At 43.0% G+C, this 23,926-nt stretch overlaps 2 protein-coding genes and 2 long non-coding RNA genes across 10 annotated transcripts in view; 2 read left to right on the top strand and 2 right to left on the bottom strand.

Annotated features, from left to right (window-relative positions):
- The window catches only part of LOC309349736, a 381,203-nt gene that overhangs the window by 265,236 nt on the left and 92,041 nt on the right, over positions 1–23,926 (bottom strand). The window lies entirely within an intron of this gene.
- FRG1 (FSHD region gene 1) lies at positions 5,851–14,401 on the top strand. 2 transcript variants are annotated; one of them, XM_081876000.1, is made up of 9 exons: positions 5,851–5,985; positions 6,928–6,995; positions 8,948–9,070; positions 9,693–9,747; positions 10,734–10,848; positions 11,296–11,400; positions 12,132–12,223; positions 13,007–13,117; positions 14,268–14,401. In XM_081876000.1, the coding sequence occupies exons 1-9, from the start codon at positions 5,924–5,926 to the stop codon at positions 14,302–14,304; spliced, it is 768 nt and encodes a 255-aa protein (XP_081732126.1). In that variant the 5' UTR covers positions 5,851–5,923; the 3' UTR covers positions 14,305–14,401. The 2 variants fall into 2 exon arrangements, with proteins under 2 accessions (XP_081732126.1, XP_081732125.1); XM_081875999.1 differs by lacking the exon at positions 14,268–14,401 and having other exon boundaries at positions 13,007–13,190.
- LOC309349750 lies at positions 13,922–21,524 on the bottom strand. Its single transcript, XR_014160165.1, has 2 exons — positions 21,371–21,524; positions 13,922–14,130 (listed from the first exon to the last, which is right to left on the bottom strand). It is a non-coding gene; the product is annotated as an uncharacterized lncRNA (long non-coding RNA).
- SPATA18 (spermatogenesis associated 18) overlaps positions 20,415–23,926 on the top strand; it is a 22,498-nt gene continuing 18,986 nt past the window's right edge. For 5 of the 6 annotated variants that reach the window (XM_081875849.1, XM_081875845.1, XM_081875846.1 and 2 more), the window contains exons 1-2: positions 20,415–20,532; positions 21,071–21,163. In XM_081875849.1, coding sequence (XP_081731975.1) covers positions 21,077–21,163 — 87 coding nt within the window. In that variant the 5' untranslated portion in view covers positions 20,415–20,532; positions 21,071–21,076. Of the gene's footprint in view, positions 20,533–21,070; positions 21,164–21,664; positions 21,814–23,926 lie in introns of those variants that run through there. The other variant, XM_081875848.1, reaches the window with a different exon arrangement.

The raw sequence follows: 23,926 nt of genomic DNA, 5'->3' as shown, positions 1-23,926 counted from the left end.
ACTATACTACCAAAGCTCAGAGGGTGATCCTGAAGCAGAGGAAAATTAGAGGCAGCCAAAAGAAGATGTAATGATGGGGGACTTCTAGTACCCTTCACAGTAACTGGGTACAATGTACATTCAGTCACAAAGAGACAGAATTTCTATAATCTGTAAATGAAACAACAATGCCTTGGAACAGTAGTGAAGGTGACTATGGAATATAACCTGAGAGGTCCCCAAATGATTACAAGAGCTGCCATTAAACCACTTGAAAACTGTCACCACAATCAAAGTCAACATATATGAACCTAGAACCAAGAGATAGCATTTCACTACAGAAAAGGAAATCTCTCAAAACTGAGGGGATTTGTAAAGAAAGGGAAGAGTCAAGAGGGTCTAATCTTTTCAAGATGCTTGGAAGCTAGGAACAGAAGAAGCTGGCACACTGAGTCAGAAATATTTTTAGAGCATTGACTGTGGATATTAAGTGATCTTGAGTATACTGCTGCAGAGACCCAGAACCATTAACTGGATAAGACGGCATACTTTGATTTAAACCAGTTTAGATCCAAAGAGTGTTATTTCTTCTTTTTAGAGGCAGAAGTAAGATCCACGGCGAGGCTGAAATGCTTGGTTTATGATACAGCCATGGATAAAATGGAACAACAAAGTAGCATAATGCAAGAGGATTTGTCGTGGCTACTTCATAAAATTCAGTAATACAGCTAAAAATCTGTATCTGCTAGATACAGGAAATCCAGAGGCAGAACATTCCTCTTTAGACAAGCCTACCCAGATGCCTAGAAAGCTAAGGTCGTCTTAATTTGTTTTAGTATTTTAACTTTTGTATATTTTAAAGTAGGGTTGCAATTTTTTTTCTTAATTTTACTGCTTTGTCTTTTGTAAACTGCTTTGAGTTTTTGGGTTTTTTTGTTTTTGTTTTTTTGTTTTTTTTACAATTGAGTACTGTATAAACTTTATTAAATAAACAAATATTCAGCAGGTGCCTGTCCGGCCTACCCTGAAGACCTGCAGTGAGGGAGGGTTCACCACCATCCCTCTAGGTAACTGGTTCCATTTGCAAATTGCCCTTATAGAATAATTGCATGTGGTCTAAAACACAGGGATGAGACTGAGCCCTTTTAAAAAACAAAAGGAGAGCCCTGCTGGATCTGACCAAAGATCCATCTCTTCTATTATTATTATTATTATTATTATTATTATTATTATTATTATTATAATATATCACCATATACCCACAGGTCTCAGGACAGTTACAACATAAAATCACAATATAAAAACACTAAATACATAATAAAAACAAAAACAACTCAATGAACACCACCCCAACACATTTTAAAGGGCATTGGGTGTCAATCAGCCAAAGACCTGGTTAAAGAGCAACATCTTTGCCTGGTGCCTAAAGGTGCATATAAAAAAGTCAAAGTAAAGGATCCCTGGATGGTTAAGTCCAGTCAATGGCGACTATGGGGTTGCTGCGCTCATCTCGCTTCAAGCTGAGGGAGCTGGCGTTTGTCCACAGACAGCTTTCTGGGTCATCTGGCCAGCATGACTAAACCACTACTGGCACAACAGGACACTGTGACGGAAGCCAGAGTGCACAGAAACGCTGTTTACCTTCCCACCGAAGTGGTACCTATTTATCTACTTGCACTGGTATGCTTTCGAACTGCTAGGTTGGCAGGAGCTGGGACAAAGCAATGGGAGCTCACCCTGTCCCGGTGATTCAAACCACTGACCTTCCAATCAGCAAGCCCAAGAGGCTCAGTGATTTAGACCACAGTGCCACAGGTGCCAGCCGAATTTCCCTGGGGAGAGCATTTCACAAGCAGGGAGCCACTACAGAAAAGGCCTGTTCACATGTTGCCATCCTCCAGACCTCTTGTGGAGGAAATACCCTCCAACACTTATTCGATGAAAATTGGGACGTCCCATTCCATAATGATTATTTTACTATTTATACCCCACACATCTTATTGGGTTGCCACACTCTGGATAGCTGGATAGCTTCCAACATATATAAAAACATAATAAAACATGTTTAATGCTTTAATTCAAAAACTTCAGTCTCTTGTGAAATTAATGCCTGGATTCAGGACACGTGACCCAGTATAACCCAGCGCTACAAGAGAGAAAACACAGCAAAGTCACTTAGGCCCAAATCCATGTGGGCAAAGCAAAGATGGAGACCAACCACCTCAAGCCAGTTAGAGAAGCATTTGTATAACCAAATGATACAGCACTCCTCTGGGGCAGTAAATACAATTTTCAAAGGAAAAAAGCTTACAGTTTTATCACCAAGAAGTGCAGCAGCAGTGCACACGGACATGCTGCCAAGGATTTGTTTTCTTTTAAGCTCTGCCAGGGCAGGCACCAAGGGAGACTGTAAAGGACATCAGACATTGTCTCCTAAGATTTGACGTTGGGGAATAAATTACAGAGAATCAACAGTCCAGTGCCAACGAGGCAAAAGGGGGAGGACGTGATTTGTCGTCCTTCAATGGTAATATATAGACTACCAAATTTCGAAACATAACTCTACATGGACAATGAGAGAATGGAACACTTTAAAAGCCAAGGAGGAAAAACTCCTAGTGTTACAGAGCTTTGCTCAAGTATCCTTTCACCCCTATCTCCTCCTTCCTTTCAAGGTCTAGATCAAGAAGAAAACATTTTGAGGAGGGAAGTTCTAAGAAAGGCATTTGTAATGTGAGGAAATGCAGATCCACCCACCTAAAAGAAATCACCTATACCAGCATTGAAACCTGCAGGAAAAATCAGCTACAGTTTTGTTGATTCATTTTCTACATCTACAAACATGAAGATCCATTTCTTTCCTTCACCACCAGGAAACTGAATCATTTTCATTGTTTAAATAATCATAACTAGTACATTGGATACAATGTTTTTATTTTTCTTAAAAATGCTAGCTGGCAAATTGCACCTAAATGGGTGTCTTTTAAAAGGCCCATTTTAGTCACTGCTTGCTAGCTGATAAGAAAACATTACTGAGACCAATCTTGCTAACACAAGTTGATACTATAATGATGGATTTTGCCATAAGTATATCACTAAAAAAGGAAAAAATAATGTTGAAATAAATGCTGACAATAAAAATTAGAAATAATAAATAGAATATTGACACCCAGACGGTATAAGGGTTCCATTTCATTTCTCTGCTTTTCACAATCATGCTTTTTGCTAAGTTCTTGAATGTCATGGAAAAAATTAAAGTCCCAATCTAGCTCTAATTATATGCACCTCAAAACACATCCAGCCAGTTCAACAAGGAGCCAGTAGGCATTGCTATGCATATGTTCATCCAAATGTAAATTTATATGGGCTGCACTTGTGGAAGCCTGTTTTCAAGTGCAGATCTCACTTGCTAAATTGGATATAAGACTGTAACAAATGACACTATTAAAATCATTGCATGGTTGGCTTTCAACAGGCACACTTACTTTTTAAAAAATGGAACTTGAGTGTTAAGATTGTTAATTGGCTGTTCCTAGTATTTTCCTTTTATCTTACCTTCATTTAGCCAAACAGCCATCAGAATTTTGCATAAATGCAAATAAGCTTATATATAGAAGCCTTTTCAGAATAATTTGGTTACGCACAAGCTAACACAGAGTGTATATTTTCAGAAAGATATAGGGATTACTCATAATACAGCATATCCACAGGGTTTAGTTCAAAGAAAATTCGGAAAGGATTCTTGGGCTTGAAAGAGAATATATCTCCTGGCTCTCAAAGAGAGGCATATAAACACTACAATCTGTTTTTCATTCTTGTGAGATTTGTCAGAATAGCCATCGTATACCAAGTGACTTTTAACAGTTATGCCCAAGGGAACACTTTTCATGATGTGTCTCAGGAGGAGCTCCTGTGGGCTGCAAAATACTTCTGACATCAGTTCTAGGGTGCAAGTCTGTTCACATTGAGTGCTGGTCCAGTCTCTAGGGCACAACCATTATGCAGTGAGGTGTAAGACTATACCCACACCAAACACCCATGCAATGGTGGGCAAACTCTCTTTCAGGAGTGATTATCCACCATTACAGATCAGGCAACCTTAACTAATTTCCCAAGAAACCTCAGAGGGCCATGAAACACAGTCAGAAGACCACTGTACTAAATTATAGAATTTGTTATACGGCAAAGCTCTCTGAAAAGCTTTGTGATTTTGGGTTGCTGTTACTGAGTATAATAGTTAAGTGTTAACCCTGACTTGGAGGGCCAACATATAACACCCACTTTCTTCCTTTCAAAGGCAGAATGCCGGCAGAGTCCACTATAGTGTACTGTGAATTTCTGACAAGACTTGTTCCTTTTCTGGATCTAGAGTTATTTTTGTAGTGCCAGCAACACCTGGTGGAAATAGTGGGAAATATCCAAAGTAGATTTCTTCCAGTGTGTAGAAAGGAGATTGCCAATAACCAGCTTTTATTGACTTTTATGCTCAATGCCTTGCAGGACATCTTATGGAGAAGAAAAGGCTAAGGAGTAAATCCTACACAAATCCAGAGCGGAGTCCCTAAGACAGTTGGACGGCACCTTGTATGCCTCCTCCCAGCAACTCCTGCAGCCATGCTGGTGCTAAACATCTTGCTCTGCTTTCCTTTGCACCACACCATCGAGGCCGAGAGGGGTCTTGTTGTCTGGGGAGCCCAATACCTCCATACATACACACCACCCAGGCTTGTGCCCAGAGAGGTCACTTCAGTGCTGCTAACTCAGCAAAGTTGGAGGCAGCAGTGATGAGTTACCAGTCATTGCAGCCACAGCAGCCCCTGTGATTCTCCAGCACTTTGACTTCAGCCCCAGAGGCATACTCCATTGCCTCTCAAGACAGAGAGAGAAAGAAACGGAAAAATGTTGGAGGGTATGGAGCGTATGGAGTTACCCGACCCCCAAGCCATCTCAAAGGCAGCCCTGTATAGGGCTTCAAGTGTTTCAATGTTTAAAGTCTGATTATGTTTCTACATATGTTGAAAGCTGTCCAGAGTGTTTGGGGCAACCCCGTCTGATGGGCAGGGTATAAATAATACCGTTGTTGTTGTTGTTGTTGAATAGGATGTCCCTATTTTCACTGGAGAAATGTTGGGGGGTATATTTTTGTGAGGTTCCGTTATGTTTCATTATGTTACTGTTACTCATCATTTCAGACCCTCCAAGTGTCCCTATTTTCCAGGGATGTCCCTGATTTAAAGAAGCCATCCTGATTTCTGATTTGATCCCAGAATGTCCTGCTTTTCCTTAGGACGTCCCTAATGTCACTGGAGAAATATTGGAGAGTATGGTAGGATGTCTCTATTTTCATTGGAGAAATGTTGGAGGGTATGAAATTATCCGACCCCTGAGCTGTCTGAAGCCAATCCTGCATAGAGAAGGTATGGTGTTTTTTTATATTTCATGTTTTATTATGTTTTTATATACGTTGGAAGCTGCCCAGAGTGGCTGGGACAACCTAGTAAAATGTGTGGGATATAAATAGTAAAATAATCATTATGGAATGGGACGTCCCTATTTTCATCGGAGAGATGTTGGCGGGTACAGTATATCGTTTGTACCCGCTTTGTGGTTCCTAAGAAATACATGATCAAACCCCAAGAGCCCCACTGCGCCCCACTGTTGCTTTGACTCAACGCTTGCCGGCTTCCTCTTCTCCCTCTGGCCCAGGAGGGCGAGCGAGGCGGCGGCAGCAGGAAGAGAAGCCCGAGCCCGGGGTTGCCCTCTCGCCCTCCTCCTGCCGCTCGCTGCCTTGCTGGCAAAGGAGCCAGCAGCTCTCAAAGGTCCCTAATGCCTCCGGAGGAGAAAGGCGCGACATGTCCCTCAAGGGCCGCCGTACGGCAGTGGGAAGACAGACCGAGAAGGGGCGGAGCTTGTCCCTCCGCGGCTTCCGTAGAAGTGGCCAAACATGGCGGAGTATTCTTCTGTCAGAAGAACCAAGCTGGTTCTGAAGGGGACGAAATCGAAAAGGTGAGGCTCTTCCTCCGGGTCGGGTTTCCACAGGTGCCGGGGAGAGGAGGTGGGATCCTGCCTCCTTTCTTCGAGTCTGGGCCTCGCTTGCCGGGTCCGAAAATCACCACCGTCGTGGTGAAATGCCTCTGAGCGTGTGCAGAGCGCCTTCCCCCCCCCCTCCGCTACGTGCAGAGAATAGCGGGTGCGCTCTGCACACGCTCAGAGGCATTTCACCACGACGGTGGTGATTTCGGGCGGGCGCAGTTTCGGGGTCAGGAAATAACGATTTCCCCGAGGGAGCTTTCAACCCCGGCGTCTCTTCCTTGCGGAAAAACCGTGTCGTGCTTTTTAAGGGCGAAAGGGGAGCCCTGCTGGAAGCGCCCGATCGAGGCTAAGGGGGATTGTGCGCTCCCCCCACCCCCTTCTGTGCTGCCTCTCTCTATATGCAGAAACTCCGCTTCGCGATTCAGGAGTTCGGGGTTTTATGTAAGTAGCCTGTCTCCTGATTAAGGCGAAAGATCGCGGTTGCACATTATTATTACTGTATTATTATTATTATTGAATTTATTGAATTTATATACCGCCCTATACCTGAGGGTCTCAGGGCGGTTCACAGAATAAAATCAAGATATAAAACGACAAAATATATAATAAAAATAAAAACAGCAACCCAGTATTCCCCCCCCCCCCCATACTTCTCCCAGACTCTTTTCTCTGTTGGGCTGAGGAGGTCCTAATACTGATGCCATCTGCAGCCCTGGAGTAAAACATGTGCCTTGTCTGAATCAAAATAGTCGTTCACGTTCACTTGCAGCCTTTGTGATAAATTGGGCTTCTCTGGTATGCGCATCTTTCCCTACACGAAAAATGTTTGTTTCTCTTGGTAGTACCTGTTTGGGGATTGCGTATCATACACAAAGCATGCAATTTATTTATTTTTCCTTCTGTGTCATTTTGCAGTAAGAAGAAAAACAAAGATAAAAAACGGAAAAGAGATGAAGATGCTGAAGATAAACTTGATATTGTTGGTAAGCTCATTTTTCCACGAAGGGGCATGAAGGAGAACACTGATAGTCCTTTGCTTCTCCCTAGTTGTTTTCCTGCTGCCCTGCCCCAAGCTGAGCCATGGCTCGGCTTAGTGCAGTGGTTTTCAACCAGTGTCCTGTGGCACCCTGGGGTGCCTTAAATGGTCAGGGATGCCGCGGGCAACACTGGTCTCTATTCCTCTTGCCTTCCCTCCCTCCCCTAATGCCCTCATAAGCCGCTGCCTCCTGATGGCTTGCACAGCTGTTTGTTGCAGCAGCCCTGGCTACAAGCTCCCCAGACAAATGTCGCCTCTGGGGCTGGCCAGGGGGTGCTGGTTGCCAGGAGCTGAGGCAGCTCAGAGACCAGGGATGGCTGTGGCAGCTGCCCAGAAGACTCCCAAGTGAGTGGAGAGGAGAGGAGGCTGAGGGAACATTCCACAAGCGAGGGTGTTTGAAAAAGAGTGAGAGGCTGCCAGCTCTGCAGGCAAGGGGTGACACAACTGGGCTCCTGAGTCCCACAGGGGTGCCACAGAAATAATGTCAAGGGAGCTGTGTACTCAGAATGGTTGAAAACTTCTGGTTTAGTGTGTTGTCTGAACCCAGTTTTGTGGCTTAACCCTTCTAAACAACCTATGAGCTGTAAAGAATGAGACAAGCCTTTGCTACAGCTTGTGATTTGCTTGGAAAGAGGTAAACTGCAAGCCCTAGTTCAGATGACACGCTAAGCCAAACCACAGTTTAGCTCAGCATAGCAGTAAAATGACTGGAGGAGGAGCAAAGCAGCTGTGACCTCCTCTTCGGGAGCCCAAACATTTGTACTAAGCCATGGGTTAGCTTAGCTTTACATGTAAGCCGAGCCTTAGTTGGCTATCAGACTGAGAATTTTGCTTTTAAAAAGCAGCATAGTTTATTGTGTATTAATTATTTTTGTATGCCCCCCTTCCACCAATAGGTACATGGTGCCATACATAGTTCTTTTATCCTCACAGCAACATTGTAAGGAAGGTTGGCTGAGAGACAGTGACTGGCCCAAAGTTCATAGTAGGCTTCATGGCTGAGTGGGGATTTGAACTGGGTCTCTCCAATCCTGGTCAAAGTCTCTAGCCACTGCATCATGCTTTCATGCTGACTCTCAGTTGTTCCCTTATAAAAATCGAAAGACATGGACTATTCATTACAAGATATCCTCTAAGCAGCCTCCAATCTTCAGAGGAGCGTGAAGGAAGTACAGTGGTGCCCCGCAAGACGAACGCCTCGCAAGATGGAAAACCCGCTAGACGAAAGGGTTTTCCGTTTTGGAGGCGCTTCGCAAAACGAATTTCCCTATGGGCTTGCTTCGCAAGACGAAAATGTCTTGCGAGTTCCTGCGGGGGTTTTTTCCTCCCCCCCTTTTTCTAAGCCGCTTATCAGCTGATCCGCTAAGCCGATAAGCCGCTAAAAGCCGCTAAGCTGCTAATAGCGCTAAGCCGCTAAGCCGTCAATGGGCTTGCTTCGCAAGACGGAAAAACCGCTAGACGAAGAGACTCGCAGAACGGATTAATTTCGTCTTGCGAGGCACCACTGTAGATGGAAGCATCCAGATTGTCTTATTTGTACTTATTTGAATTGCCATATCTGTATTGTATTCAACATTCCTAGTGTGCATTATGATCAAATAAGGAGTCCTGCAGCTTTCTTGTATGCCTGGCCAGAAGCATTTGTTCTTAGTAGCTTTCAAGACTGCAGAACTTGTTTCTTCCCAAACCAAAGATTATAAAAAGATCTTTTCAGCTATTTAATTGTTTCTTGTCACTAACAGTTTTTAAGTTTATTAAGTAAACTGTCATTATGCATTATGCTTGGTTAAGATGGAAAAGCTGCTTTGTTGCTTGGTCTCTTCAAGACATTTCCAGCAAACAATTGTGAAGAAAACAACAAATGTGTTCTTGTTTCTTTTTTGTTTCCTCTCTTATTAGAAGGGTGGTGGACTGTATCAAATTTTGGTGAAATCACAGGAACCGTAGCGATAGAAATGGGTCTTGGAACCTATATCAGTGCTCTTGACAATGGCCTTTTTACCCTTGGAGCACCACATAAAGGTTGGTATGGGCAAAAGTGGAGGGAAATTTTCTCCCTTCCTATCAAATTTTTGGCATGGGTAAGTAAGCCTCACTTATTTTGATGATTCCGTATTGCCCTGTGGCACCAACTGTACTATGACCCAGCTTTCCAAATAAGTCCAAAAGAGTTTCCAGACTCTGCACATATTTAACCTTCCCACACATATCTATGTTATTTATTTGTAGTAATGATTTTTTGGTAAATTATGCTGACCATATTATTTAGCTGTCAGTTTTGAAAATGGACCAGTGTAGCCTTTATCCTGTACAAATTTGCCTCTTGTGCTCTAGGAGCTGAGTGCAAAATGTTTATCAAAAAGCCAACCTACTGCTATATAAGTGGATTGTTATTTATTTCAGTATGGAAAACAGAGAAGTGTGTGCATTGAGAATGGGAAAACAAAACAACTTGCAGTAGAACCATTAATATTTTTGCCCTTAAATTAGTCACGTGCATTCATTTAAATGGGTCTGTTCTGAGCATGGCTAAAATTGGATACAACTCAACGTCCCCAGCGCCTTTGGTATCTTCTCTTGCATCAACAGTTCATAACTGGATTCTCTGGCCTGTGTGTGTCTAATTTCTTTTTAATACTTCCAGATGAAGGGCCATACCCTCCTGAACAATTTACTGCTGTCAAGCTTTCAGATTCAAGGTAGTTACTCACCTTGGCTTTATATTAACCATTAAATTAACCAGGCTTTCTTAGGTTACTGGACACAAGAGTGTTTGAAACTGCCTTTCCTTAGATTTACTTTCTAATCCTAGCTTAGAAACAGTGTTTTGCCCCTTTGATAAACTAGATGTGAGACCTAAATAAAGGAATGTGGTAGAGTACATCTTGTGCATGTCCATGGACACATGGGTTAAAAATTTCTGACTCAGAGTTGGGTCGTGACACTCCTGCAGTTGCTAAAGCATGCATTTGTGATCTATAGATTATTAGGCAGAATTGTTCTCTACAGAGGAAAATAAAGTTGTTCCAAGGTTCTGTAACTTGCCTAAAGTAAGCTTATTTGTGTTGTTTGATCTTATTTTGGGTAATTTGTTCTGTTTCTGGTAGAGTTGAGGGTGGGGACAATATACCTATACAGCTACCTGAAATCTTATTCAATACTCCTGGCTTCTGAGATTTCAGTAAGCACTGCTCTTATGATTACAAGCTTTCACCATCCAAGGAGGAGTATCAAACAAAATTAATGGACTATGCTGAAATGGCAAAACTTAATGGAAGAATAAGAAACCAAGAAGAAGAAACTTTTAATAAAAAATGGGCAAACTACGTGGACTTTCTGAAAAACTATTGTAAACAATTGAATTCATTAGCAGGGTTAACTCAACAAGCAGTTAAGCATATTTGTCAAAGAAATATTAGGGATCAAATAATAATTGGACTTAATTTGAAGATGCAGCAAGAAAATATAACAGAAGAAACCACAGAAGGGAGAGAGTCAAATGGTGTATTTATTGGAAAGTTTGTTATAAAACTGATTGTTATAAAACTGAAATTTGGAAAATAAAAGTTATTAAAACAAACAAACTTTCAAAAGATCCTGGAACATAATTTGAAAACCATAGCTCTTGATAATGAACTAATCAATTTCCAATGTCATAACTTGCTTATTTGTTTCTTTTTCTAAGAATTGCATTGAAATCTGGCTATGGTAAATACCTTGGCATTAACTCAGATGGGCTGGTTATTGGACGTTCTGATGCAATAGGTTCAAGGGAGCAGTGGGAGCCAGTGTTTCAAGAGGCAAGTGTCAGCAGTCATTCTTAATACATAATATCTTAATACATAATGCAATGGTTTTAGATTATAGCTGCTTTTATTGAAATCAGATGGCAGTGATGCAACATTAACTAAGAGGCCATATCAAAATTTCAGAAGTGGCTGTTTCGTTCTATCATACTGAAATAGTTTTATATCCTTGAAAATAATGTTTAGCTTGGCAAATGCAGCATTGAAACTGATCCACAAATACCAAGTTTGAATTCTGAATTGCATTCTCAAATGCCAATGTTGTAATTGTCATAAAATGACAAGAGGGCTAATTATGAGTTTTAAAATCAACATGCAGAATGAGTTTAAGTGGATTGTTTCAGCGCTATTGAAGTAATATCGGATAAAATTGTGAGACGTTCTTGTAGGAACATAATAATAGTCTTCCTAATTTGTCTTGATTTTATTTTTTCCCTTCAGGGGAAAATGGCACTGTTAGCAGCAAACAGCTGCTTTATCAGCTGTAATGAAGAAGGCGATATTGTAGCCAAAAGTAAAACTGCAGATAACGAGGAAATGATTAAGGTAATTCAAATGGCCTGTATGTGCAGTTCTTATATTTGTCTGTGTGACTGTTTAAAGGGAAAATACAGAAACAGGCGAAACATTTCAATGTGGAACTTCTTCACTGGCTGTCACAGGCAAAATAATTGTTTAACCCAAGTGTATGTTGCCTGGTCAGATGACTTGGAGCATCCATTTTAACTGGAATGCATCTCTGTTCTGAACATTTTCTCTCTTTTTTTACTGGAAGGGAGGAGTCTCACTGATTTTAGCTGAAAGAGCTGGTGGGGAGTCAAACTGGGTTTTAGACTACATTGCTTCAGAAGGTAGATAGGGCTTCAATTTGCATAGCAGAGTGCTCTACCCTGCCCAGGGGAAACTAGACATGTGCTCTAACCTAGCTGCATTCTTACACAGTATACTCCATTTCTTCCTGCTTCCCCAGTAGTCCTTGGAGTATGCATGCCCTGTCTCCCCATATTGACCACCGTTTCTAATGTGATATATCAATATGATATTTCTTCAGTTTGTATATATGTGTAAATGCATTTGCAGAGGCATTACAAGAAGATTTTGTCAGAGCAGCTCCTTTGCATACTGGTGTGTGACTGTTGCATTCAACGTCCAGTGAAACTGGAAAGCAAATCAGGGGAGAATAATATCAAGAGAGAGGATAGGATATTTTGGCCTTTGAACTTTTTCAGTTAAACCAACTGTAAAACAGCACTGTCTCTCCCCATACTTCTTTTTAGATCAGGACGTGTGCTGAAAGGGAAGCCAAGCAAAAGGATGACATTCCGGAAGAAGACCAAGGAAATGTTAAGCAGTGTGAAATCAATTACGTGTATGTAACAAGGGTTTCTTGGCTATCATTAAAAATAAAACAAAAGCAAGTTGTATTAGAGTGCAAATAACCCCTAGTTTCCTTGATCAAAAACCTTCAGGTCCCGATCCTTGTGTAAACATGTTAAAAGCTGAAGAAAGTTTATCATCATGAGGATCTGGTGGGTTTTGTTCTAAGGACCAACTTTATTTCACAGGACAAGGAGATGTGCTTTTGTTTTCAGATGCAGGCCTGATACATTGCACCACTTCTCTTTCTGTTTATCCCTAGTATAATCCATAAATGGTACTTTATTATTTTTATGATTTTTTTGGGATATTTGTTTTATAACAAATGCAACACCCTTTCTTTCCCGACCCACAATACCTCTTTAATTCCTTAGTGGGGCTTTTAAATGCATGGTATAGGCTTATTAATGTTTGTAAGTGTGATTTGCAACAGCTTGCTGAAGGTTATCCTCAGCCCTAACAGGAATGGGTCCTTCTCCAAGATAGTACAAACTGGAAGGATCTCAAAGCAGACCAATTCACTGCCCTACCCCACCACACCCAACAGTTTTCCAGCTGGCATTCCACATTATGTGGTTCTTGGAGGCAACTGGGCATGCTCAGTCCCCAAGGCACTCTCCTTTACTTTGTATACCTCTTAGATCCCTTGGGGTTCACTGATACCCTGCATTTTTTTATTTCTCAGTGGGCTTGTTTTGGCTGCCATTCTATCGACACTCAGCCACTGTATTTCGTACAGGCTGAAGATATTTACCTTCTGCATTTTTCTTTCCAGGAAGAAGTTTCAGAGTTTTCAAGACCGTAAACTAAAAGTAAGCCAAGAAGACAGTAAAGCTCTGAAAAAAGCTAGGAAAGAAGGCACCTTTCACGAGGCACTGTTGGACAGGTACTCTTTCTGTTGCAATGGGATGGCAGTTGTCAGATGCGCTGAGCAGCTATGCTAGCAAACACAACAAACATGCAAACACAGTATTATAAGAGCTGTTTTACAAAAATGTCCTGTACGCCAAAAATGAGCTTATCAGGAAGTATGGCTTGCTCTCTCTGTGCTGTGTGACTTTTCTACATGAGGTGTTCCTAATTTCCTATAGGGAAGTGTTCGTGTGTGCAGCTGCTGCTACTTCCACTGTGAAGCAATGCAACAGTTCAACCATTTAACTGGATGTTGTGTAGACAAGGGCTCAGCTGAATGTAAAGCATCGATATTGGATGGTGGCCTCCAGTGACGGAAAAGCTCTGGATTGTTTTGAGCTCTGGCTGCTTCACATGTGCACATCCATCCCTTGATGTTGCAGTTGTCAGATGGTGGGCATGTGGATATGAACTTGTCCTTAGTCTGCCGTATTCTACAAAATGTACTAATGTATACTGGCAGATTTCATGCAGCTATACTTAACATTCAGCTGCTACTGCAATTATCACTTGTCCAAAGCTCTTCCAAGAGGGATTTTAAAAAACATTTTGTTGGGTGCCATTGAGCATTACAACCCACGGTGAATGATTGCCTTCTTAAAAGTAAACTCTTATAATGAGTAGTGCCTGTGTATGATGAACTTCAATAATGAAAAATACATACTCATTGCTGTTTTTATTCTTTGTCCATATCCGGTACAATCTCAATAATGGCGTTATCGGACTTAAGGTAACTGTTAACAGAGCTGTTTAGCACTGTAGAAAGAATGTGCTTCAGTCTTTGATTAACTTTAATCATGCTTTCCATCAGTTTACATGGCAAAGAGATGGTAAGCTAACTGGACTGTAGCTTTGTATAAGTTCTGTGCGAAGGTGTGAGTTGGCCACATCTACTTTTGGCATCACGTACTGATGGCATGCAGCCCCTGGAGAGTTGGCCAAGGGGGAATATGGCCCTTGAGCCAAAATAAATTTGCTACTCTTGCCCTAAATAGAAATTAATAATGAACCACCTCTGGCTTTTAAAAGTGTGCCAGTACTAATTCTACTTTATTGACAGTTGTATTACTTAGATGTACCAATCATTTTACCTTGCCTTTCCCCTACCCCACTTTGTCTTCCAGGAGATCAAAATTGAAAGCTGACAGATACTGCAAATAGTCAAAACAGAAGCTGGCCTTCCATATATTTCACTTCCTTTATTTGGTGTGTTAATTCCTTTCTTTTTAATAAAACTTGTTGTTAAAGTAGATTTTAATTACACTGACTTCATCTCTTCTTTTGGAAGTAAAGTGTTCATGTTAAAATGGAGAATAGCTCATGATTTTATTTGGTGCCATATTGTCATCACTCCTGGATTTTTACTATGAACTATAATCATGCATAAATTTAGTAATTATGCATAAATTTGGACAAATTCCCTCAATTTAAATCTGCGATGGAATCCATCTTTCTCAGTTCACCTTATTTCTACAACATAGACATAAAATCTGCGGGTGCCATCCTGCACATGATCATGGGCAGGAGGAGGAGTCACACTAAGACCAGACCATGTCATTACTGAGGAGGCAGGCTTAGTCGTTGTTTGAGGACTATCCCTGCCTCCAGGTCTGGTCCTGACCGGAAGGATGCTGGAATCAGCAAGGGAAACCCACACAACCTGAAAGTGTTGCTGCACAATGCCAGGTCAGTGATGAATAAAACCACTGCCATCCATGATCTGATTGTGGGTGGAGGATTTGACCTGGCATGTGTGGCAGAGACTTGGTTGGATGAAGCAGATGGGCCTGTCCTTGCCACTGCTTATCCACCAGGTTTCTCTTGTGATCGGGGAGGGGGGGTTGCAGTGATTTTTAGGAAGTCATTAGTTTGCACCAGGCGTCCTATTGGGAAGACCCAGTTTTCTGAGTGCATGTTCTGGAAATTGGGCAATAAGGGCAGTGCAGGATTCCTTTTAGTGTACCGACCTGCCTGCTGCACCAAGGATTCCCTGCCCGAGCTGCTTCAGGTTGTGGAGAATGTGCTCCTGGAGACACCTAGTTTGGTTGTCCTGGAGGATTTTAACATCAATGCTGACACGAACTTACAAGGGGCCACTCAGGACTTCATGGAAAACATGTCCCTGAATAAGTTTGGCCCAACTCATAGCCACGGACATGCCTTAGACCTGGTGTTTACCTCTACGGGTGTTGGTGATCTGACACTAAGTAAAAGCGAAACTAAAGAAGTGCCATGGCCAGATCACTTCCTGGTGCAACTGGACTTCTCTGCGACCCTTCCCCTCTGCAGGGAGGTGGGGCCGATTCTGATGGTCTGCCCCCACCGCTTAATGGATCCAGTTGGCTTCCAGAGAGTGGTAGGGGATGTTTTATCCCATGTTGCTGGCCTTTCGGCTGATTCCCTGGTGGCCCCCTGGAATGCAGAGTGGATGCTCTGGTTATCTTCCGCTTGGACTGCTGCAATTCGCTCTATGTGGAGCTACCTTTGAAGGTGACCCGGAAACTGCAATTAATCCAGAATGCGGCAGCTAGACTGGTGACTGGGAGTGGCCGCCGGGACCACATAACACCGGCCCTGAGAGATCTGCATGGGCTCCCAGTACATTTCCGAGCACAATTCAAAATGTTGGCACTGACCTTTAAAGCCCTAAACGGCCTCGGTCCTGTACCTGAAGGAGCATATCCACTTCCATTGTTCAGCCCAGACACTGAGATCCAGCGCCGAGGGCCTTCTGGCGGTTTCCTCATTGCGAGAAGTGAGGTTACAGGGAACCAGACAGAGAGGGCCTTCTCGGTGGTGGCACCCACCCTGTGGAACGCCCTCCCATCAGATGTCAAGGAAATAAGCAGCTATCCTATTTTTAAAAGACATCTGAAGGCATCCCTGTTTAGGGAAGTTTTTAATATTTAATGCTGTATTGTTTTTAACACTCGATTGGGAGCCGCCCAGAGTGGCTGGGGAAATTCAGCCAGATTGGCGGGGTATAAATAATTTAGTAGTAGTAGTAGTCGTAGTAGTAGTAGTAGTAGTAGTAAATCTTTACTCAGAAGTTGGGAGTGAGGTCATACATTTCGGACCCGTGCAAGTAACCTACAATCAACAAAAAATTACATTGGGTGGAACATGTGAAGTAAACAAGTAAAAGACATATTTTCCCCTCAATATGAAATTCCTTCTTACAAATTGTAGTGGCCAAAGCTGAGAGTGGGAGCCTAGCATTCAAACTCCTCCCCCCAAAAAAATTTTCTAAAACCCTTTAAGGAAATATCGGGGAGGGGTGTTTTCAAAAAAGGTATTTGTCGGAGAAAGAACATTTCTGTGGGAGAACAGAGAAACAAAAAGGAGGAGAATGGCCGACAAGAATAAGGAAATAACAAGAACTGGACAGAAATGGGAAAGGGGATATTTGGGATATCCAGATTTGACAAGCTTATGGATTTAAAATTGGAGTTTCTACTCCTGGATATAAAAATCTGGATAAAAGAAATGGACCCTCTTCTCGTTAGACTTCTTTTAGGATTGGACATTCGTAATTTAATGATTGGACATTCGCAATTAATAAGACTGGCAAAGAATCAGAGGGATGTGGGTTTAACGCAATGTGGGAACTCCAGGAAGATATTAGAGATGGAGGGCTAGGAGGAACGTAACAGGGAAAAAGGGGAGGGAAAGTTGGAATCCAAAGGTTGTAAAATTATTATTTAATTCTATGTTGTTGGTTGTTTTTTTTTGTATTATGTTTGAAAGGGGGAAACTCGTGGAAGGGAATAGATCGATCTTAGGGGGATGGGAATTACGCTAAACTGGGTAATGGAGGATGATCGCAATTTGGGGATAAGAATTTGTTGAACCTAATTGTTTATTTGGAAGATTTGGAATACATGAGGGGGTGGGGAGGGGAAGTCCTAGTTATTGGGAAAAGTTTATAAATTGGATTTAATTTGTTTTAATTTGGAAAACCTTAATAAAAATTATTTAAAAAAAAAAAAAAAAAAGATATTTGTCATGCGCATGAAGGGAAATTTATGGCAGCGTCTATATATGTATAAATACTTGTCTATACCAGGTTTTACTCAGAAATCAATATATCTCATATTGCCTTATGCCTAATGCACCTGTTGGCTCAATATATTTAAAATAAAAATAAAATACAGTATTTATCTGAAGATCAAGTGGGCACATACTGCATTGTGCCACTAGAGGGCCCCATTCTCTTTAGACTGAGTCAGTCCTGGTCAGTCAACATAGGGGGGAGGGAGCTGGTATATAATATACACTGCTTAAAGTGGCTGCTGAAAGTTGCATCATTTTTTAAAAAAAATCCATGTCTTTGAAACTCCCTGAAAATGGAAAACCAGCATAGCAGACTAAGAAACTTCTGCCTGTTGGTGAAAGCTTTCTGTTTGTGGAGAGGGTAAAAACCAGCATTCAAACACATGACACAAGCACAAAATCTAAAGTGGCCCAGTCCTGCCTGCCACTTAAAAGTTCTATCTTTAGATAGAAGTCCCCTTCAAAACTGAAGTTTAGCAATGTCATGTAACTGGCTACACTATTCCCTATTTTCAAAAAGGGGAAAAGAGAGGACCCAAATAATTACCGCCCAGTCAGTCTGACATCAATACCAGGGAAGATTCGGGAGCAGATCATTAAGCAAACAGTCTGTGAGCACCTAGAAGGGAATACTGTGATCACCAATAGTCAGCATGGATTTCTGAAAAATAAGTCATGTCAGACTAACCTGATCTCGTTTTTTGACAGAATTACAAGCCTGGTAGATGAAGGGAACGCAGTGGATGTAGCCTACCTTGATTTCAGCAAGGCATTTGACAAGGTGCCCCATGATATTCTTGTAAAGAAGCTGGTAAAATGTGGACTTGACTATGCTACCACTCAGTGGATTTGTAACTGGCTGACTGACCGAACCCAAAGGGTGCTCATCAATGGTTCCTCTTCATCCTGGAGAAGAGTGACTAGTGGGATGCCACAGGGTTCTGTCTTGGGCCCGGTCTTATTCAACATCTTTATCAACGACTTGGATGATGGGCTCAAGGGCATCCTGATCAAATCTGCAGATGACACCAAACTGGGAGGGGTGGCTAACACCCCAGAGGACAGGATCACACTTCAAAACGACCTTGACAGATTAGAGAACTGGGCCAAAACAAACAAGATAAATTGTAACAGGGAGAACTGTAAAGTATTGCACTTGGGCAAAAAAAATGAGAGGCACAAATACAAGATGGGTGACACCTGGCTTGAGAGCAGTACATGTGAAAAGGATCTAGGAGTCTTGGTTGACCACAAACTTGACATGAGCCAATAGTGTGACGCGGCAGCTTAAAAAGCCAATGCAATTCTGGGCTGCATCAATAGGAGTATAGCATCTAGATCAAGGGAAGTAATAGTGCCACTGTATTTTGCTCTGGTCAGACCTCACCTGGAGTACTGTGTCCAGTTCTGGGCACCACAGTTCAAGAAGGACACTGACAAACTGGAACGTGTCCAGAGGAGGGCAACCCAAATGGTCAAAGGCCTGGAAACGATGCCTTATGAGGAACGGCTAAGGGAGCTGGGCATGTTTAGCCTGGAGAAGAGGAGGTTAAGGGGTGATATGATAGCCATGTTCAAATATATAAAAGGATGTCACATAGTGGAGGGAGAAAGGTTGTTTTCTGCTGCTCCAGAGAAGCGGACACGGAGCAATGGTTCCAAACTACAAGAAAGAAGATTCCACCTAAACATTAGGAAGAACTTCCTGACAGTAAGAGCTGTTCGACAGTGGAATTTGCTGCCAAGAAGTGTGATGGAGTCTTCTTCTTTGGAGGTCTTTAAGCAGAGGCTTGACAACCATATGTCAGGAGTGCTCTGATGGTGTTTCCTGCTTGGCAGGGGGTTGGACTCGATGGCCCTTGTGGTCTCTTCCAACTCTATGATTCTATGATTCTACACAAACACAAAGCTCCACCACCCCTCCACAAGTTGTGCAAAAGTCTCTTTATTCTTCCAAACCAGTTTCAAATGAAGATTTAAAACCAAGATGTGTTTCTTGAACAGTAGCGCATTGTGGCACATGGCAAACTATTTGTGGCGTCAAGGAAATCCAATCTTCCAAGTCAGCCACATGGAAAGCCTTATTATTCCATTTCACGGGAAACAAGGGGGTAAGGATTTGGATTGGGAAAAGGCTTAAATTCACCCCACCCCCAAAATTGGGGCATGAGTGTAGACCTACCCAGAGTTGCATTCTGCTAGTGAAGTGACTGGCTTTTGTTTTTAAAAGTTAGCATATTGATACAGTTGACACTGGATTTTTTCATGAGTATATCACACGAACTGTGCTCTACTTTCCCGTCTCAGTTGAGGTTCAGCAGCAAAACCATGCTTTGCCTCATCTGAATGTAACCGCAAGCTATATTTTGCTGCTAAATCTGATGTGGGAGGTGAAATTGAGAGCGCAGAAGATGAAGGAGCACATGAGCAACACGGTTTGGTTCATTTAGTGCCTAAATATGATCTAGCATTATTTTTGAACTACTCCATGTGCGACCCATCGAGGGAGGGAGGGCAAATCGGCTACCAGCTCTACACTGACGACCTGCTTCCTTGCATGCATGGAGATTCCCAAGAGACGGGACAGTCCCTGGGCGTGGTCTCTTTCCCAGTGGCGGAGTTATATTGGTCTTTTAAATGCCCATTGTTGTTGTTGTTGTTGCTGTTTAGTCGTTTAGTCGTGTCCGACTCTTCGTGACCCCATGGACCAGAGCACGCCAGGCCATCCTGTCTTCCACTGCCTCCCGCAGTTTGGTCAAATTCACGCTGGTAGCTTCGAAAACACTGTCCAACCATCTCATCCCCTGTCGTTCCCTTCTCCTTCTGCCCTCCATCTCTCTCAACATCAGCGTCTTTTCCAGGGAGTCTTCTCTTCACATGATGTGGCCAAGTATAGGAGCCACAGCTTCACGATCTGTCCTTCCAGTGAGCACTCAGGGCTTAAGAATGGATTTCCTTAAGAATGGATAGGTTTGATCTTCTTGCAGTCCATGGGACTCTCAAGAGTCTCCTCTAGCACCATAATTCAAAAGTGCCCATTACGCAAAGCCATAGCTGCCAACGTTCCCCTTTTTTAAGGGAAATTCCCTTAATCCGAATAGGATTCCTCGCAAGAAAATGGAAAAGTTGACAGCTATGCGCAAAGCCCTCGTGGGATTGATTTCTGCCCCCATTATTATTATTTTAAATTGCATCTCCGGTGAGCGTAATAAAGGCCGTTTTGTGGCCTCGCTGTGCCTCACACGCGAGTTGCAAGCTTGGCAAGAGGTGGCCGGTAAGCCAGGAAGAGAAGAGGCGGCCGCAGAGACGAAGACCATGTGGAGGATCTCCTGATGCGTAAGGAAACCCCCCCCCCCTCGAACTTGGGCCATTTGATTTAGCGGAGGGAGACACACACAAACACGCGCGCTCCTTCTCCTAAGATTTCCCCTCTTGGCTTCCAGCAGAGACCCAGCGGGATCGCTTCCCTCGGCTCCTCGAGTTCAGACCGGGAGGGCAGGGCCGAGGAGGGAGGTGGGGTTCTCGGCGTTGCTACAACCAAAAGGCTCCCTTCGCGCAGCCTCCGCGTCCCTGGCACCCGAGCAAAGCAAACGTCAGTTTGTTTAACAATCGCCGAGTATAAAATGCTCCAATCATAGAGGAGACTCGCGGAGGGGGGAAATAAGGCTGAGGTCAGCGCAAAGCCAACAAGCAGCAGCGGATCTCCCTTCGCCGATCTTCCCACCTTTGATACTCTAGGGCAGCTAAAAAGAAAAGTAAAATACCCTGGAAGCAGGCACATCGATGCTAGCTGTTTTGTAGGAAGGGAAGCCTCTTTCCCCAAAGCTTCTAGATCCATCCTCCATTCACCCCTAATCTCTCTCATCTTTGAAAGGGAGCCATGGCTGATAGCCTGAGAAGACTGATCAACAACGAGACCTGCAGGATTTTACAGGAGAAGCTGGAGAACTGGTATAAAGATTATCACGTGAGTGTGCGCGAACGCGTGTTTTGGAAATCGGCGCTCTGACTAATAACGATGGGGAGGCAGCTAGATGCATTTGCGATGCTGTCCCCTTTGAATCTGTACTAGGCAAAATATTAACTCATCTTCCCACCCCATCCCGCCCTTGATAAAACCGGAGCTGGCGAGGTGGAAACTGCAGGAAACGGCGAGATCGTTTCAGAAACTAACCTGAACTACAATGATATGAACATCTTTAGGAAAGATGGAGACGCTTAGCATTGCAACCAAGCGCAGCTTTGTGAGTTTGAGCTTGTTGCGCGGAGAGGTCGCTTTATGGCGGGAGATTAGGGCTGAGCTGGCGGTGTGTTGGAAACCTCCAGCCATTTCCCGGGAAAGTAGTAACTAAGGACGCCGGTTTTCAGCGCCAAGCAGACACTGTTGTGGTTGCCATGGTTATAGAACGCCACGATACTCTGCCCGGGAAACGTAGTAAGAACAGCAATGATTTGCAGCGAGGGATTGCTCAAGTCTCTTTCCCTCCTCCTCTACTGAGCTGTGATTGAGTCTTTTGATTCGGTTACAGCTAACCACAGCTCCCCCTCACCCGAACATGTTATTTTCCCTTTATACATTTAACACCCTTAACTGTTTGTTTTAAGATTGGAACTACGGTACTTCTCTACATTTAATTTTTAATCCTCCTATTACCTCCAAGCAGCTCAGGCCAGCGTAAATGGCGATTTCCATTTTATCCTGACAACAACCCTGTGAGATAGGTCAAACTGAGGAACAGCAACTTCCCATGGTCACCCAGTGGATTTAATAGCTGAGATTTGAACCCTGATCTTCCCAGGCGAAGACTGGAACTAAATGATAATGGTACACATGCAGCTGTTGCCAAAAACAGCAGCCCAGTACTGGTTCTCCCTGTAACTTCAACTTAACCTGACATCACCATGGTGCATTTCCATGCTTTCTCACCAGTAGAAACTAATTAATAGCACCTTCCAGCCTACATTCCTATACTGGCTCTCTCTCCTCCAACTTCTGTGTCCACATTTTGTGTTCCAGAGTAGTGGCTTTTGGACGCATGATGTGTCCAGCACAGTGTTTGACTTTATATGAGTTGGATCTAACAGGAGTTCCAGGGATGGTTTGCCTATGCATGTATGCCACCTGATTACCATGGCTGGCAGACAGCATAGAATCATAGAATCATAGAATCATAGAATCATAGAGTTGGAAGAGACCACAAGGGCCATCGAGTCCAACCCCCTGCCAAGCAGGAAACACCATCAGAGCACTCCTGACATATGGTTGTCAAGCCTCTGCTTAAAGACCTCCAAAGAAGGAGACTCCACCACACTCCTTGGCAGCAAATTCCACTGTCGAACAGCTCTTACTGTCAGGAAGTTCTTCCTAATGTTTAGGTGGAATCTTCTTTCTTGTAGTTTGGAACCATTGCTCCGTGTCCGCTTCTCTGGAGCAGCAGAAAACAACCTTTCTCCCTCCTCTATGTGACATCCTTTTATATATTTGAACATGGCAGAATGTGTGAACTGGTTCAAGTGAAAAAGCATTGTGCTATATGATATATTTCAATTCTGTTTCTGGTGATGTACCCATGGCAGTCTGTTTACACATGCAAATTATCACCTGATGCTGTAAGTCATGAAGGAACTAGCATGTGTGTTCGAATAATGCCTGGCATAAGATCGTATGCTTTCCAAAAGCTATCTATAAATGCAAAATGTGGCACCTGGTAAGATCTTCAACCAAAACACAAACATGCCTGGCAGTAGGGCTTTTTATATTGTACTACACAGTACTTAGAAAAATTAAATGTAAGCATATAATAACTGAAAAATAAAATTTGAACTATGAACAGCTTCCTCTGCTAAGGATCTGTGTGGCATATTAAATAAGTGTACATTCAGACCAGTTTTTTCCCCTTCCACTGTAGTCACTTCAAACTGTAACCCCTGAGCTGTGGTGGCTAATGCTATTATTCCTTGAGTTTTCATGCAATACATGGTAGTTCAGTAAAGGAGTAAAAAACCTTCCCATGATTTGTGTGGACAGAAGTGTGTTCAGAGTTTCTTTCCAAAATAAATTATTGGCTGCGACAGCTCTGAACTTGATTTTTATTCTTGAGAGAAGTCACACCAGAAGTAAAGTGAGCATGAATGTCCAAATGTTAGCCATGGACATTTGCAGGGGCAAAGCACGTTGGTATAGATCTGTAGGCACACAGCAAAGGTGCTAAGAATTCTCTGTTACAGAAAAAGGTTTCTGTGCTGTCCTGAGTGCCACATCCAGATCTAAACCAAATGTGATCTTCACTGTGATTGACAATCGAACAGGAATAGTGCGTGGAAATACTGGGGATGTAGTGGGGAGCATAGCTGTCAACTTTTCCCTTTTTTAAGGGAAATTCCCTTATTCCGAATAGGATTCCTCGAAAGAAAAGGGGAAAGTTGACAGCTATGGTGGAGAGCGACAACCCATCTGTGTGCAGAGTCAAAGATGACTTTGAATTCCATTTTAGAAGTACAAGCCATGTGTCACTAGTTTCTTTCTTGATTCTGTGGTTAGAGATCTCTAGATCATGGAACTACAGTTCCCAGGGTAATGCTGTTCAGCTGGTATTATAGATATGCCCCATATAATTTCCTTTGTAAAGCAATAGGTAAAGGTAAAGGGACCCCTGACCATTAGGTCCAGTCGCGACCAACTCTGGGGTTGCAGCGCTCATCTCGCTTTATTGGATTCCAGTGATAGACT

Source organism: Podarcis erhardii, assembly GCF_964252035.2.
Source record: "Podarcis erhardii genome assembly, chromosome: 9".
Lineage (NCBI taxonomy): Eukaryota > Metazoa > Chordata > Lepidosauria > Squamata > Lacertidae > Podarcis > Podarcis erhardii.
This window is presented reverse-complemented; position numbering and strand designations above follow the sequence as displayed.

Bases quoted from the DNA above. Each gene is read 5' to 3' on its own strand.
- FRG1 (XM_081875999.1), top strand. From the start codon at position 5,924: ATGGCGGAGTATTCTTCTGTCAGAAGAACCAAGCTGGTTCTGAAGGGG. The intron at 9,748-10,733 runs GTAGTTACTCAC...TCTTTTTCTAAG, and splicing joins GTCAAGCTTTCAGATTCAAG to AATTGCATTGAAATCTGGCT. The intron at 11,401-12,131 runs GTAATTCAAATG...ACTTCTTTTTAG, and splicing joins ATAACGAGGAAATGATTAAG to ATCAGGACGTGTGCTGAAAG.